Raw genomic sequence first — 14,840 nt, forward strand, 5'->3', positions numbered from 1 at the left:
TGAGTTTCTTGAGGCTAAAGATTATACTTGCTAAGATTTCGGTAGAGTAAATGCAGTTTTAATTGTAAGCCAAGAAACCAGTGTTTAGAGAGAAGTGATACAAATAAGACACATTAAAAGCCAAATTTCACATTGAAAACCTGTTTTCAAATTTTAGAAATGGGATTGTGGACACTTGGAGAGTATGCTTGCGTAACAACCTACCTAGTTACAAGCAACAAGCTGCAAGGCTAACATTTTGCAGAGCTATGAGATTAACTTTAAACTGCACTTTCTGGAAGCAGATCTGCTCTGTCTCCCTCACTGAGAAATTCTAGATCTAGCATCTGCCCTGCTTGTGCTAGGTTGGGATCTTTAATTTTTGAAACAGTATTTCAATATCTGGCATCTTGCAATTTGCATATTAAAAGTCTTAATCCCACTATTGAAGTGTCAATGACAACACATAGTATCATTTAAACTCAGATATTCTGTTGAGGGTGCAAAATGTGCTCCCTGTTTTGATTTATTTCCCTCACCTACTGTCTCCTGGATGTCATCTGAGTTGCTCAGCAGGTCTCCTTCAGATGTTATCAAGGACTCAGCTGCTTTGCGTAGTGTGTCAATAGCAGTCTGATGTCCCGTCATCTGACCTTGCAGGGCCTGTGGATCAATACGCAAGAAGTGGAAGTCAGAGAAAATAAAAGCATCCACATAGATAACAGTCCTCTGCTGACATTTATACTGTACTCTCAGATTATGTGTATAACTTTGTAGTAGATTGCAGATAAAAAATGATGATGCACAAGACCATCTGGACAGCATTTATGGAAATATTGAGTCATGCCACAGATATGTTTAGAAGTACCTGTCTGCCTCGACTGTAACACTTAGAGAAAGGCTTAGGACTCTTTGCAGTGATTTGTAACCGAAGCTGAAAGTACAGCTTTCCCTGGTTGGCCCACAGGCGCCTCTTATCTGGGCATATCAATGCCGAAAGTCACTACCTCCCCACAGAGCAATGTTTAAGCTAACTGCTGCCAAAAGCTTTGACAGAGACAGCATCGTTTCTTATCCTCCTGTAGGAGTACGCAGGCTACAAATAACCACAGTTAAACTATTCACATGTGGGCCTGAATTTGAACACAGAGCTAAAAATAGCCATGCTGTACTTAAGTCAGTGGAAACACTGTATATGGTAAGGCAGGTCTGTCGTGCAAGGTCTTCTAACCCAGTCGATGCTTTGAGTCCTGCACGTGTTATTTCTTAATAAAGCTATTCTTATTTCTTTACATCCATTATTCAAAACTTGACATCCATTAAAGGGATAGTTCCAATATTTTGAAGTGGGATTTTATGGGGAACTTATCCATAGCCAGTGTATTACCTACAGTAGTTGTCAGTCGGTGCACCCCAAGGTTTGAGAAGCAAACAGGAGTACCGCCACAGAGGCTAAGCAATGTACAGCTGTGGATGGGGGCAGCATTAAGGCATATTTTAGACAGCTAAAAAAAGTGTCTGCTATATTGAGCTTATTGACATTTTCATCACTCACCTTGCAGCACTGAGTCCTTTCCAATGAGTAAGCCGTTAACATTTCCAGTTCCCCATTTATGCTCTTGTCAAAGCTGTTAAGCTCGCTGCACCCAGGAGCTGCTATTCTATTGCTGCCTCAACTAGTTAGCTTGTTTGCGCTATTGTGAGAGTTTAGTGAATCCGAACTAACCACTTTAAACGCCACAGGCACACAATTACACAAACTAACTGTTCAAGGCAGCGGTAGACCAGCAACTCCTGTATTCAGCGATGTTAAAGTACTGTTTTTCTCAATAGAGTCTGGCTTTGAAGAGAGTGGCATAATTGCTTTAGTTCCCCGTTGAAAATGATTGTCTGACAGTATGATAAAGTGGTGCAAATATTCTAAATATAGTGCACATTTAAAGTGATATTGATTTTTTTGTGGTGGGACTATTTTTAAGTGGCTAACACATTTTGCTGCTGCCATACAGTGCTTAACTTCTGCGGCAGCACTCGTGCTTGCATCTCCAAACACCCGTTGTTGGTAATACACTGACTATGGATAAGTCCCTCATACAACCCCACTTCAAAAGATTTGAACTATCCCTTTAATATACAGATTGAGTTGATTAGAGTTGTAGTTTCCTACTTTGTGTTGCATTGTGTTGCTGCACAGAAATTTCCTTTGGGATAAGCAGTATAATATAACATCTTATCTCATCTTAAGGACACCATCTAACACATGAAAGACAGTTTTTAACATTAACTGTAACAATCTAATTTTCATCATTGTGATATGCATTCCATGGCAGTAAAGCTCAAAAGGGCTTTTTCACATGACTTCTGTGTTGGCCTCAAGAATTATGGAGGCGTCACAGAAACATGAAAAAAAAAATGTACAACAAGATAAAAAAAAGGCAACAGTCTCTGAGCTTTGGACTTGGGCCTTGGGCCCGACAGCCCTGATTTACAGTTTTCCTTGCCTTGGTCTCCTCCAGCTGTTTCTGTAGGGTTTGTGGGTCAGCTGCTATGGTCTCTGATTGCTGCCGTCTCGCCTCCTCCTCCGAGCTGTTGAGCCACTTCAAAAGACCGGCACTAGAGTCGTCATATTTCTTGTATTTGTCAACAACGTCTTTGAGGTTGTTGCCGAGCTGATTGCACTAAAAAAAAGGACATTAAAATATACTGTATGAGTAATATGTATCATGAAAACAAATGATTAAGTGCACAGGTGCAATGTGTGAGGACAACAATTTAATGGGAAACAGTCACTTTCTCTGGCAGTTACTTTCACTGAAGTGTGACACCTTGTTTTCAAGACTAATGCTCCCACCCAGTGGCAAGAATAAGTCACTGCAACCTCTTAAGCTCCATCTGATTATCTGCAGACTAAATACCTGAGAATGTAGTGTTTTGTATCTGCTGGCTGCTGAATCCAACTTGTCCTTGACAGCAGAACAGGTTCCTGAAGTATCCACGTCCAGCAGAGCGTTCTTAGCTGCAGAGTTAGCCAACCCACAGGCGTTAGCCACATCCAGCACTTTCTGCCCCGACATGGTGATGAAGCGAAGGTCCCCTTTGTGGGAAATCACATCCTCTGAGAAGCTTTTCTGTCTCTGGAGTTTATCACTGAGGATATTAAGCGAATCTGCAGGAGCACCCAGCTTCTCTATCTCTCCCTCCGCCTGGTCTAACCAGCCCTCGAACTCCTCACAGTCACCCTGGAACTTCTTCAGCTCCTCCTGGACACACTGCACCTGCTTCATCTGCTGCTCGGCCTGCGTCAGCGAGGCCTCGTAGCGCCCCTTCAGCTCTTGGATGTTCTTCTGAAGTTTCTCCTTCTCCTCTGGGGACAGAACGTTAGCCTGCTTCTCGAGGAGAGCCTGAGCCGACTGGGTGGCCATGATCAGATCCTGCTGCTGGGACAGGATCTCCTGGTGACGGGCCTGCGGGAACAATAAAGGCTTGAGGAAACAATACACAATTTATACTCATTTTATTCTCTACCATTTCTTGCTTTTTGTCTTTAGTGGCTTTAAATGCTGGTCTGCAGTATCAGCTTTAATATTCCAGTCCCTTGTCCCATTTCTTAATTTGCAAATTTCAAGTCTGCTAAATATTATTAAACTAAAGTGTTAGCAACTTTTTGACATATTACATAACCTATATCTAAAGTACATTTCACAGTGGAATCTATCTCTTCATCTCCATCTCTTCTTCTTTGTCATTTCTTTGCTGCTTCTGTCTTTAGATTCAACTTTAGATTGATGCATGATGATCTGCCTCAAATAATGCCCTGGGATCTTTATTAACTAGTGCACTTTTGGTAAACAAAGTCAGTGCCTGAAAGAAAACTCCGACATGTAAGTATGGACTACTTCAGAGAATTCTCTCTCTACATTTAAGCAACAAACCAACTCTACCTTGACCCTGTCATACTGCTTATCGAGGTCCAGGGAGGCGTCTTTCTTCTCGCTACTTTCTCTGCCAAAATCGTTCTCAGTGGTCTGCAAAGCGTTTCCATTGGCATCGTCATCCTCTCCTATCAGTCCCATGGCTGACGTTTCTTCTGGCAGGTTTCCATTCTCTTTACTTATACGGTCACTTTGATCCAGAATCTTCTCGTTTTCATTCCCTATGTTGGATATCCAGTCAAGCAGACCTTCGATTTTGTTCTTACTTTCTTCAAGCCGCTCAACAGCTGCTGCCTGAAAAGACAGATGCATAAACATATTAACAAAACACTGAGTCCTGAACAAAATCCACACGCTACAATGCATTACATGGATACTACAAATGAGGTAATCTGAACTCTGACCTTTTCACTCTCCTGTTTTATGGCTGTGGTAACAACCTTCTCCAAATCTTTCCTGGACTCCTCAGCCCGCTGGTTGATGAGCTTGGCTTTGCTCTTAGCCTCTTCCAACTTGCTCTCGATGACGGCGATTTGATCGGGCATCAACTTGCTCCGGTTTTCATCCAGAAACTTTTTAGTGCTGCTGATGACCTCATTCAAGGCACTGGCATTAGTCAATACGTCTTTTTGCAGAGCCTTAGGATCAGACAGGAGAAATAAGAACAGACATGGTTGGATTACTGAGCGGGCCTACAGGGCACAGGCCCAGGGGCCCAAAATGTTCAGGACCTCCAGCCTTCACCTACAAAATGTCACACAAATTAACAAGTATTGGCCAGGATGAGACTCAAAGGACTACAAAGAGATTCAAAGGAACTACAAAGAGGCACAAAATGACAAAAAAGACATAAGTATACCTCAAAGAGACACAATTTAACTTTTAAAGAGACACAAAATGACACTAAATACATGCAAAGGAACCACAGTGACAAAAAACGACCACAAAGAGAAACAAAATGACGAAAAGACACAACTATACCTCATAGAGACACAAAACATCTACAGAGAGATATAAAGGAAGTACAAAAACATGCAAACTGACTACAAATAGATCAAAAACAACTTCAAAGAGAAGGAAAATTACCAAAAAAGACATACAATGTTCCCTATGAGACACAATTGACAACAAAGAACCACAAAACAACCACGAGGACACACAACATTACCACAAAGAGACACAAAACTACAAAAAGATGCTCACAACTATAACAAGACACAAAACAACAACATTGAAAAGAAGCAAAACAGCACAAAATCGGTGTCTTGCTCCTGTGTAGGAAATGTGGTGGGGCCGTTTGCATGCCTGTGTCCAGGGGCCCATTATCTCATAATCTACCCACTGGAATGGACGTAATAAAAACTTGGACGCACACACACACACTATGCTACTTAAAAGCAAAGGAACTGTATTTCAAACCTGGTGCTCCTGCTGGTACTGCTGCAGGTCTGTCACACTCTCAGCGTTCTCAGCCTGTTGCTGATGACCAATCAGCTGGTTTTCTGTCAGGGTGAGATTGTCACACACTTCCTCCAACTTCTCTGTAAACGCCTTGTGTTTCTCCAACAAAGACTGCCAAACAGGAATTAAAAAGACACCAGTAAATATCACAACATGAGGCTGTCATTAAACACATTCACATCCTCACTCCATATAACAGTGACATGAAACAAAACCCTACAGCAGCTGCACAAATGGTTATTCCTATGGTGTGAACAGCCCAGTCAATATTTGGCAACACAAACATCAAAACAAGGGACAAGAAATTACTCAAGCACTTAAAGGTTACATGCAAAATCAGCTTTAGGATACATTTCATATCATCATAACAGTGTGAAAATCTAGTATGCTGTAAACATGCTGTCTTGTCATTCGCTACTTTGGTCTCGTGATGGTAATAAGAACATTATGTTTGGTGTGTTAATGGGGTTGTTGTGGGTGAACATTTTCCAATAGAGAAGGTGCATTTTGTCCACTGTTAATCGTTCACTGGTGTCTTGAAGGCCTGCAGGATACAACCAGCACACAGAGTTAGTCTGCAGGAGCGATCGGGCACTCGAGCATGCAGCGTTGTTATTTTTCCTAAACATTCAGACATCACAGTAGAAGCTCCTCAATCTGAATCCTGGAAACAAAAGCCAGTACTCAATACAATAATGAGAAACCACATTATGTTAAATGTCTTGTCATAAATCACTTGTCACAATCCACAAATAATACTACCAATGTTTAAATCGTACCATGGCTTACACAGCCCACCCTACATGCGCTGAAAGCATTCGTTATTACTCAGCAAACAAAACATGTATACACAGCTATCTGTCTATCCACAGGCAGACCTTCTCCTGGCTCTCCCTCTCCCTGGTGTCCAGTAGGACATCTAAGGCGCTCCTTTGGGTAACAAGCTTCTCTGTCTGGTCCCTGAACGCTCGCTGTGTGGTGCTGAGGAACTTTAGGAGGTAGCTGCTCTGAGCTGGACTTAGGAACTGAGCGTGCTCAGAAATAAAGCACTGGATATCAAACGTGACATCCTCTAACTTGAGCTTGGCTTCTTTTTGCAGACTGCTCTCCGAGTCCTGGAAGGAAAGATGGAAACATGCGGAATAAGTTTCTGTAGTCGCTGTAGATACTGGATGGTTTTAATTAAATGTATTTATAGATACCCTGTTCTGCTGAATCAAGTGTTTCAGTGCGTCCACATCACATGGGTTCAAATCCACGTCACACGTCTCAGAGCTGTTTTGGATGAGGGCTGCGAGTTCATCAAGATCACTGAGGTGTTTCAGGTATGTTGATTCCAACTGTGCCTGAAATCACATTTGAAGTAGTCAATGGCTGATGCAACTGTTACATCATGTGAATTACTAGAAGTGAGCACTGACCTTTCCTGTTTTCATTGCTTGAATTAGGGAGTGACTCCTCTCTGCACACATTTGGGAAACAGCAGTAAAGTTTGGCTCTAAATCGAGATATGTCGAGGCCAAGTCTTGGTGGATTTGTATGGGAATGTGCTCATCAGCAGAATTTAAGAGCTGTTTGGCTTTTTCCATATCTACTGTTATAATACCCCCCAGTCTAGAAAGTTGGGACTCAAGAGACTGGACAAAAAAAAAAAAAAAATGTCAGGAACTAATGCGTAAAGTTAAAAACTGAGAAGAAATAATATTGTTTAATATTGTTATTTTCTAACCTGAAAATCCTCTGATTGGATCTGCAGTTCTTCCATGTTGCTACTCACAGGTGCCAAGATTAAAATTTCTTTTCTGACATCTTCTAAAACATCAGCGTGGTCTTGCAGTCTCCCAACACACTCCAAATAATCCTGGATGGAGAACAGCTGTGGGAAAGGAAAACACAAAAGTGGAGAAGATGTTACTTGTGTCACAAACTGAGGGATGTGGCTATCTTAAAGAAATACTTCATCCCCCAAATGACGATTTGCTCACCACTTGTTGCGTTAAATTTGTGTAGAAAACTTTCTTCTTGCATGCCTCTATAGGGAACCCAGAATCCAAATACATAGTAAATTCTTAAGTAAAGGGGGGGCTGCATTTAACAACAGCAAAACTATGCTCAGTACTTCCCAAAACACAGACAACTCTTTCCAATGGGTAACTGCATTAATAAAGCTTATCTATGGTCTCATCAAAGCCAGACCCCATTAACGATAACAGTAATTTTACCTCGCTCATAAGAAAAACAGTTTTCAAATTAAATGTATCATAGGATGAATAATTGATGTACAAAAGATCATACAGGAGGTGAAGTATTCCCTTAACACAGAAACAACATAAAATCAAATGTACCTTTTTTTTCACCTCCTCAACTTTGCAGGCATCTGAGCTGCCAGACAACTGAGTGGACGTTTGGTGACTGCCTGCTGCAGAGCGACAGAGACCCTCATCTTCCTCTGCTGAACCCTCATCTTCTCCCTCTGAGCTCTCCTCCTTGATGCTCTCCAGTGTGTGCCGCCGCTCCTCCTGAAAGCCAGCGCCCAGAGAGTCGCCCCCCAGAGCACTGTTCAGGGTGTCCATCACTTCCTGAAGCACTGAAAGGTCTTGGCTCGTGGAGACAGTCTTAAGAACCTGCAGCAGCTGCAGCTGGATGTTTGGAGCATCAGACTTCTCTGTCTTTTCTTCGACTTTCTCTTCCTGCATTATCAGTTCTGAGCTTCCTGTTTCTTTGGTCTTCACACTGAGGGCGTTTTGCTTCAGCAAATCCATGAGAAGGTCTGGGTGACTGCTCTCTATAAGTCCATGAGCTGTGTCTTCGTCATGACAACCACCTTCGTCTAAAGGTTGTTGAGTATTCTGAACAACTGCAATGGTGCTTTCAATGTCTCCAGTTTGTGCCTTTTGCAAATCACTGACATCAGCCCCTTTTGTTACTATTTCCCCCTCATCATCCACACCTGTCCTTACAGCATTAGAAAACACTGATGAATCTGAAGAGGTAGCATCAGATGTAATGCAGCTGTCTGACAGGAAGTCTACCTGGGGACGCTCAGAAGCACACACATCTAATCTTTTTTCCTCTGGCACAATATCAGATCCAAACTCTACTCCTGTTATAGTTTCAGACTTTCCTGACACATTTCTACCAATATCTGCATTTTCCGTACCACTTGTCTCTACTCTGTCTGCTGTCTGTGCATTTCTTGACACAGACATCTCTTCAGTGTCTCTGGTGACTGTGCAAATGTCCTCATGTTGCCTCTCTGTGCTTAACTCAACACCCCCTGCAGCACTGTGCTGTGAGCCTGACAAATCTTCATCAGCCAGCCCTGTTTCAAGTGAAACTCTGATGGTAGTTGGAGTGTAGCGCTCTGAATCTCCTCCATCAAAACACTTAAGATTGATAGTGTTTGTTGCGGTGACTTCATCGGAAACAACGGGCAACTGTGGAGACCTCTCACCAACAAGCACTCTCTGACCATTTGGAGAGCAGCTGGGCTCAGATCCAACACTAAAATCACTTTGTGAATGAAGCGCTGCTTGCTGAGGTAATGCGATTCTGCTGCCATCTTCTGTAATGTTGCTGTCATAGTTACCATTACCCCTGGATTCTGAGATGACTGCACCTTTGACTGACTCCCTGGGCGATGAGTAATCTGTATTTGGAGTTGGCTTGTCGTCCAAAGGTGACTGAACTGCACTCCTGTCATTCTCCATTCTACTCTCCTCAGTCAACGCATTACCATGTGATGAGGACACGTCTAAGTCACTCTCACTAAATGTCTGATTTCCCACTTGGGCATCATATCCAGCAATGGGGAAATCATTATCGGTGGTTGAGCTGTCAGATTTAGAGTGATTAATAGAGGTGGTGTGTTGAGTCTGGCTTTCTGGATCAGTGGAGGTTCTGTCACTCAAACTAGATGGACGTGGCGGTGTAGCTGAAGCAGCGTTTTCTCCAACAATAGCCGTTTCTGTCAGGCAGCTATTGATTCCACCCTGTGAGTCACTGTCTTCAGACTGTAAAGGTGATTTGTCAACGTGATGAATAGACTGAGCAGTCACCGAACTCCGTGAGGAGGGTGAGATCATCAGAGACTCGTGGCCGCTAACTGCAGCGGGGGAATGATGTAGGTAATTACTCATCTCTCCTACATTTCCTGTTGTCTCACAATCTACCTTTGTATCTCCATTCTCGCTGTCTGTCTCTCTGTTATTAGCATCCTCACTGGTCAGATCGAGCACCATGACAGCAACTCTCCTCTCAGTCTGCGTGGTTTCAGCTTCATTATTATTTAAACGCAGATCATGATCGTAGGAGACGGAGTGAGTGCAGTTGTCTTCTGGGTATATGCTGGCTTCAGGCTCTAAATAGACATGTTCAATCTCAGACTGACTTACACTAATGGTGCAACCAGACTTCAATAGGATCTGCTGTTCCATTACACGCAGAGCAATATTTGAGGACATGGATCCATTTGACACAGACATTGTGTCCTCTTCACTTCCTGCAACACTTCCTTTTTCATCTGACTGTAGGTCAAGTATTTTCAGTACTGTTGTCTCATCGACTATGCCCTGACTGAGAGCTGCCTCCAGGTCATAACGGCTCCCTAAGGGGACATCTACCCCTTCATCCATTTGTGCTTTGAGTAGATGAATAGCAGCACCTCGTTCATTTTCACTCTCCATGTCCTCAGAGCATAAAAACTCATCTTGGGTCATATCTGTACCTTCTTTATCACTACAAAGTGACTCCGCATCGTAGTATGGTAGTGTTTGACGGCTGGAATTTACTGGAGACTCAGAGTCGAACATCCTTGACGGTGAGCTAATATTTATTTTGTTTACAGGGCACGAAGTGTGAAGGACTGACGTCACTGGAAAATATGAAAGATCTTCATTATCATCACCTCCGACATCAATCTGGGAACTATTCCTGCAAATTCTGTCAGCAAATTCATCTGATTTTGTCCAATTTGTGTTGTTTTGACACATGATGTCCTCTGCTACACCAGACTGTGTAGCGTCCATGTCAATGTCATCATCTACTAAAAATTCCTGTTTTAGAGCCTCTTCATTTGCATATGTTTTCTCACCAAAGCTAATTCTTCCATTTTCTGATGAAATAAAATATTGAGGATCAAATGTGTGTTGCGTGTATTCCATTAATTCCTCTTCTTCCTCATTTATGTGCAGCGGTATCTCTAAATCGTCCTCTTCTGAAAGATCACTGACATTTAAAGTCATGGAAGTTACATTTTTCTCAGTGTTTTCAGAAAATATTGGGTCTTCAAGAAACATTTTAATCATTTTACTCATCTGTTTATCAAGAATCAGGACCCTCTGCCCTGACTCAGGATCTATATAACTGTTTAACATCAGGTAGGAGATGAATAGCTGCTTCGCTTCTGCGTCAGTAGGGATGTTATCAACTTTTAAGCAGCTTGCAGCGTGATGGCATCCATCAACTATGAGTTTTTTGTACATAAGCCAAGATGAAAACTTGTCATTAAGGTAATCAGCATCAGGAAACACATCAGGAATTTCCACAGATTTCAAAATATCCGCTGTGTAAGTGTCAATCAAACCGTTTTGAATGGCGGAGCTGATGTCTACCACCTCTGACATTTCTGGAATGTAAAAAGCTGCTATCTTTTCCCGATTACTGAACAGAGTGCTGGTGAACTCATCTGTAGTGATTTGTTGGTCGTACTGAAATGAGGTGGACACAGTGTGGATGCCGCCAGAAGGAGGCAACACGAGTCCAATAAAGTGCTGCTGATTTTCAAGCACAATGAGCGTGCTGCTGGATCTCATCAAATCACATTGAACTGCTGCATCAACCTTTAGCCTATCTCTCATAACATCCTCTGACCCTGCCTCCTGATCACTTAAACCATGACAAAAAGACCTCAGAGTGTTAACACCCCTCCCTGATGTCAGTGATTTATTCTGGCTGAGGCACTTTAATATCAGTCTGTTGACCTCATGGGGTTCAACGTCCTGCACGGGCTGTTCAGCACCACTGGGATTCATCATATCCTGACAGGTCTTTTGCTCCTGAAGAATCTCTGCATAGACAGAAGCAGGTATCAAACCACTCTGGAAAGCCCTCTCCAGGGTCAGCGTGTCCCCTGTGTAGCACACCTCCAATCCATCACTGACTTCTTTGACCTCGATCATCTTGATGATCGGGTCTTCGCACGTGGCTCCTTCCCTCGCTGCTGCTATGTCAGAGAGCGACACAGGGGAGGCATGGGACCTCTCTACACACTTGCTGTCTTCCTTTAACTTTGGCAAGCAGTTCAGGTTGGATTTATAAACGAGATCTTGTGTGAAAGTGTCGTCCCAGTCCAGACAGACACGCGGCTCAGGCAGCAAGAGGTTGGAGGTCACAGATTTGACCCCAGTCATCTGATCGATCGGGCCACTCATGGGTCCAGTCCCGAGCCTCACATCACTGGATTTTAAATCCTAAAAAAATATAAATTAAACAAATTACTGAACTGATTTCAGCATAAAAATCTGTATAATCAATTGTGTGCCAAGTATTCAAAGCAAGACAAAATGTGTACTCACCACCAGACAAACATGGGCATGTTAAAACATCATGTGCACAAGTGCAAGACTGCATCAGGGTTGCAACAGGAGAGCGATGGATAATACATTTAAAGCTATCATGCATCTGGGAATGCAGTGTCCAGCATCTTGCAAAAAGAGGGTAGTTAGTCACATCACATACTGTAGGTAAAGGGTTACGTGTCATATCTGTTATCCATATTAACAGTGGTGAAATGTCAGACCAAAGCTGGGTGACACTAAGCATGTTTACAGCATACTCTGATTTTCTGGGCTTCAACTGTATAATTTCAGTTTTCACTCCCCTAATGTAAGAGACTAAAAAGAGAGGAACAAAAGACAGCTGCTCACACTGTACTAAGGAGGAGAGGACAAAGGTTAGTCATGCAGTTGAACATCAGGTGGCACTGTTTTCTAACACATCAGAAGACACAAACGCAAACCACTCAACAGAAGGAACAGCGTAGTGTCCAACCTCTTCTGCAGAGGTTGTCTGATCTGAGCAGTGCTGGGAGAGTTCACTGTAGGCCTGATTGAGTGCCTTCAGCTGCTCCTGAGCCTTTTCTCGTTCCTCTTCTGTCATTCTGAAAGACATAACACACAGAATGAGGCTGTGACTGTAAACAGTGGAAACAGTATTGTGGATGTTAGTCACAGGAACTTGACCTACTTGTCACTGTGTTTGTTCAGCATCATCTGAGTGGCTCTCAGTGCTTCTGCAATTTGTTCCTTCTTAGTGACCATTTCCTCCACTGACACCTACAACATCAAACAGTGGCATATTAATACTTTATATGGAGTGAAATTATTCCTCTTTACTTCACAGGACTAATCATCATAAAATACTGTTGTAGCCAGTAAGACTATAGTAAAGACATGAAGGTTACAGATACTCACACATATTCACACACTTGTGCTGTTTTGAAAGATAAATTTACATTTTTCCATTGACTAATTTCTATAAAATATATTAATTAATGAATAAAGACATGCTGTGCAGTCCAATGACTAGATTCAGTGTAAATCTCCCTACAAAATAATGCCATCCAACAAACAGCTATGTAATAAATATTAACTTTGTCAAACTTAAAAGTTCAGTATGTGTCACATGTGACTCTATGGTCATTTTCGGGCTGTTATTTGTGGTATGGTTTCATTTGACTGATTTATGCATTACTTATTCAGTCCCTTACATGGAGGGACAGAATAGGTCCATGTTAGGAGAGGCAGTTTCATAACTTGGAAAAAATTTAAGGAGAAAAAAGGGTAGTCCAAAGCTGTCATTATTACATCGTTATTGTTGGAATTGGAATTGTATTTCTATGTTTGTTTGCATAATGCACAAGAAAATGTAAATAATAAACAAAAGAATTAAAATAAAATAAAATAAAAATAAATTAAATTAAATTAAACTAGATTAAATAATAACATAAAAACAATTTATCAAACAGCCCTCATTGACATATTTTTATGTGTCCTAAAATCATAAAAAAAATTCTAATGATAACAATCAAACATCTCATTTATATTGCTGCATTGTATTTCAACTAAGGTTGTCATATTTACAAAAATAAATAAATAAATAATGTTAGTGTAATGTTATTGCTCGTGGCCCAGATGACAGCACAACTGCTTACATATACAGTGTGCTTTTTAAATCGTTTATTGTACACAGTTCAGCTCATCTCTAATCACTGATCTGAACTGGCCACAGAGATGTAAAACAACCTCTACATAAAAAGCAACATGTAAAACAAGTCTCTAATTCCCTAATTTTTGGTTACTGGTATGTTCTTGTTTTAAGTGACTACAGTAAATGAGTAATGATTCCTGTAATTCATCCAGCTTTTCTCTTTCCTATTTTCTTACATTACATAAACCATCAATGATTGACAACCCATCCCTTGTGAATCACCAAACAGCTTCTTAGCACTATTCTATCACTTTTACAACACTATGTGAAATACAGTACACTTAAGGGACATTTCAAATTTCTCTCAAATTCCAATTTAATAATGTCAGCTTTGGACCGTCTGTATACTACACCATGTTTCAGTGTTAACACAGGGGCATAAATCTGAAATGTATTTGATATTTTATTATTAACCTGTTGGGCTGATTCAATTTATTAGTCACTGACGTTCTGAAATGTGAGTGCTTGTGCAACCATTTGGTGGTACTGAATCAGTTGGGGGTGACTGATATTACCAAAAATATCATGAAATCCATGTAAGCCATGCTTTTGTGTGATAAGATAAAGTAATAACGCCCACTACCTATTGTGGGAAATATATGGAATTACATGAATCAGAAAGTAAAACAGTGTGTTTTTATTAGAACTCAAACACTGCTGTGACAGCAAAAAGGCTGCAATATCATTTTGAATAGAAAAATACTCTTCACCATTAAACCAAAGCATCTCTAATGTACAACAAATATGTGGCAGGATATTAAAACACCAGAAAACACCACAACAGTACATACTATGTCATTTACCTGGGGCTTATTAGAAGCGTCTGTGTTGGCATTGCTATCTGTCAGAGCATTCGCGGCATTGTTTGGGGTCTGTTTCACATTGGACATCCAGTGCAACAGTTTGCTAACTTTATCACCATGCTCTCTCTTCTCCTCATCAACAGATCTCTACAATTTAAACAGATGGGTTTTTGACAAATAGTTAACTTTGTTACAAAAAACACTAGAGCGAGGAATCCTAAAAGGAAAGGGGCATTGCAATAATACATTTACAATCAGAATAAAAACAACAAAGCTCAAGAACTAGTGTTAGTTGCATCAACCACTGTGTTAAAATGTATAAACCAAAACAAAAAGACATTCAATAGTTAAGTCGCTGTAACTTTGCAGCCAATTACAAAACCACAGGAATTTGCTG

At 41.4% G+C, this 14,840-nt stretch overlaps 1 protein-coding gene across 4 annotated transcripts in view; it reads right to left on the bottom strand.

The window, feature by feature from the left end:
* The window catches only part of dst (dystonin), a 132,630-nt gene that overhangs the window by 51,222 nt on the left and 66,568 nt on the right, over nt 1-14,840 (bottom strand). For 3 of the 4 annotated variants that reach the window (XM_049600887.1, XM_049600886.1, XM_049600888.1), the window contains 14 exons: nt 14,444-14,590; nt 12,618-12,706; nt 12,423-12,531; nt 7,718-11,842; nt 7,102-7,248; nt 6,794-7,009; nt 6,575-6,718; nt 6,251-6,487; nt 5,331-5,483; nt 4,316-4,549; nt 3,921-4,205; nt 2,895-3,443; nt 2,481-2,657; nt 519-642 (listed from right to left, as the gene is read on the bottom strand). In XM_049600887.1, coding sequence (XP_049456844.1) covers nt 519-642; nt 2,481-2,657; nt 2,895-3,443; nt 3,921-4,205; nt 4,316-4,549; nt 5,331-5,483; nt 6,251-6,487; nt 6,575-6,718; nt 6,794-7,009; nt 7,102-7,248; nt 7,718-11,842; nt 12,423-12,531; nt 12,618-12,706; nt 14,444-14,590 — 6,736 coding nt within the window. The remainder of the gene's footprint in view (nt 1-518; nt 643-2,480; nt 2,658-2,894; nt 3,444-3,920; nt 4,206-4,315; nt 4,550-5,330; nt 5,484-6,250; nt 6,488-6,574; nt 6,719-6,793; nt 7,010-7,101; nt 7,249-7,717; nt 11,843-12,422; nt 12,532-12,617; nt 12,707-14,443; nt 14,591-14,840) is intronic. The other variant, XM_049600889.1, reaches the window with a different exon arrangement.

This window comes from Epinephelus fuscoguttatus, linkage group LG16 (genome assembly GCF_011397635.1).
Source record: "Epinephelus fuscoguttatus linkage group LG16, E.fuscoguttatus.final_Chr_v1".
Lineage (NCBI taxonomy): Eukaryota > Metazoa > Chordata > Actinopteri > Perciformes > Serranidae > Epinephelus > Epinephelus fuscoguttatus.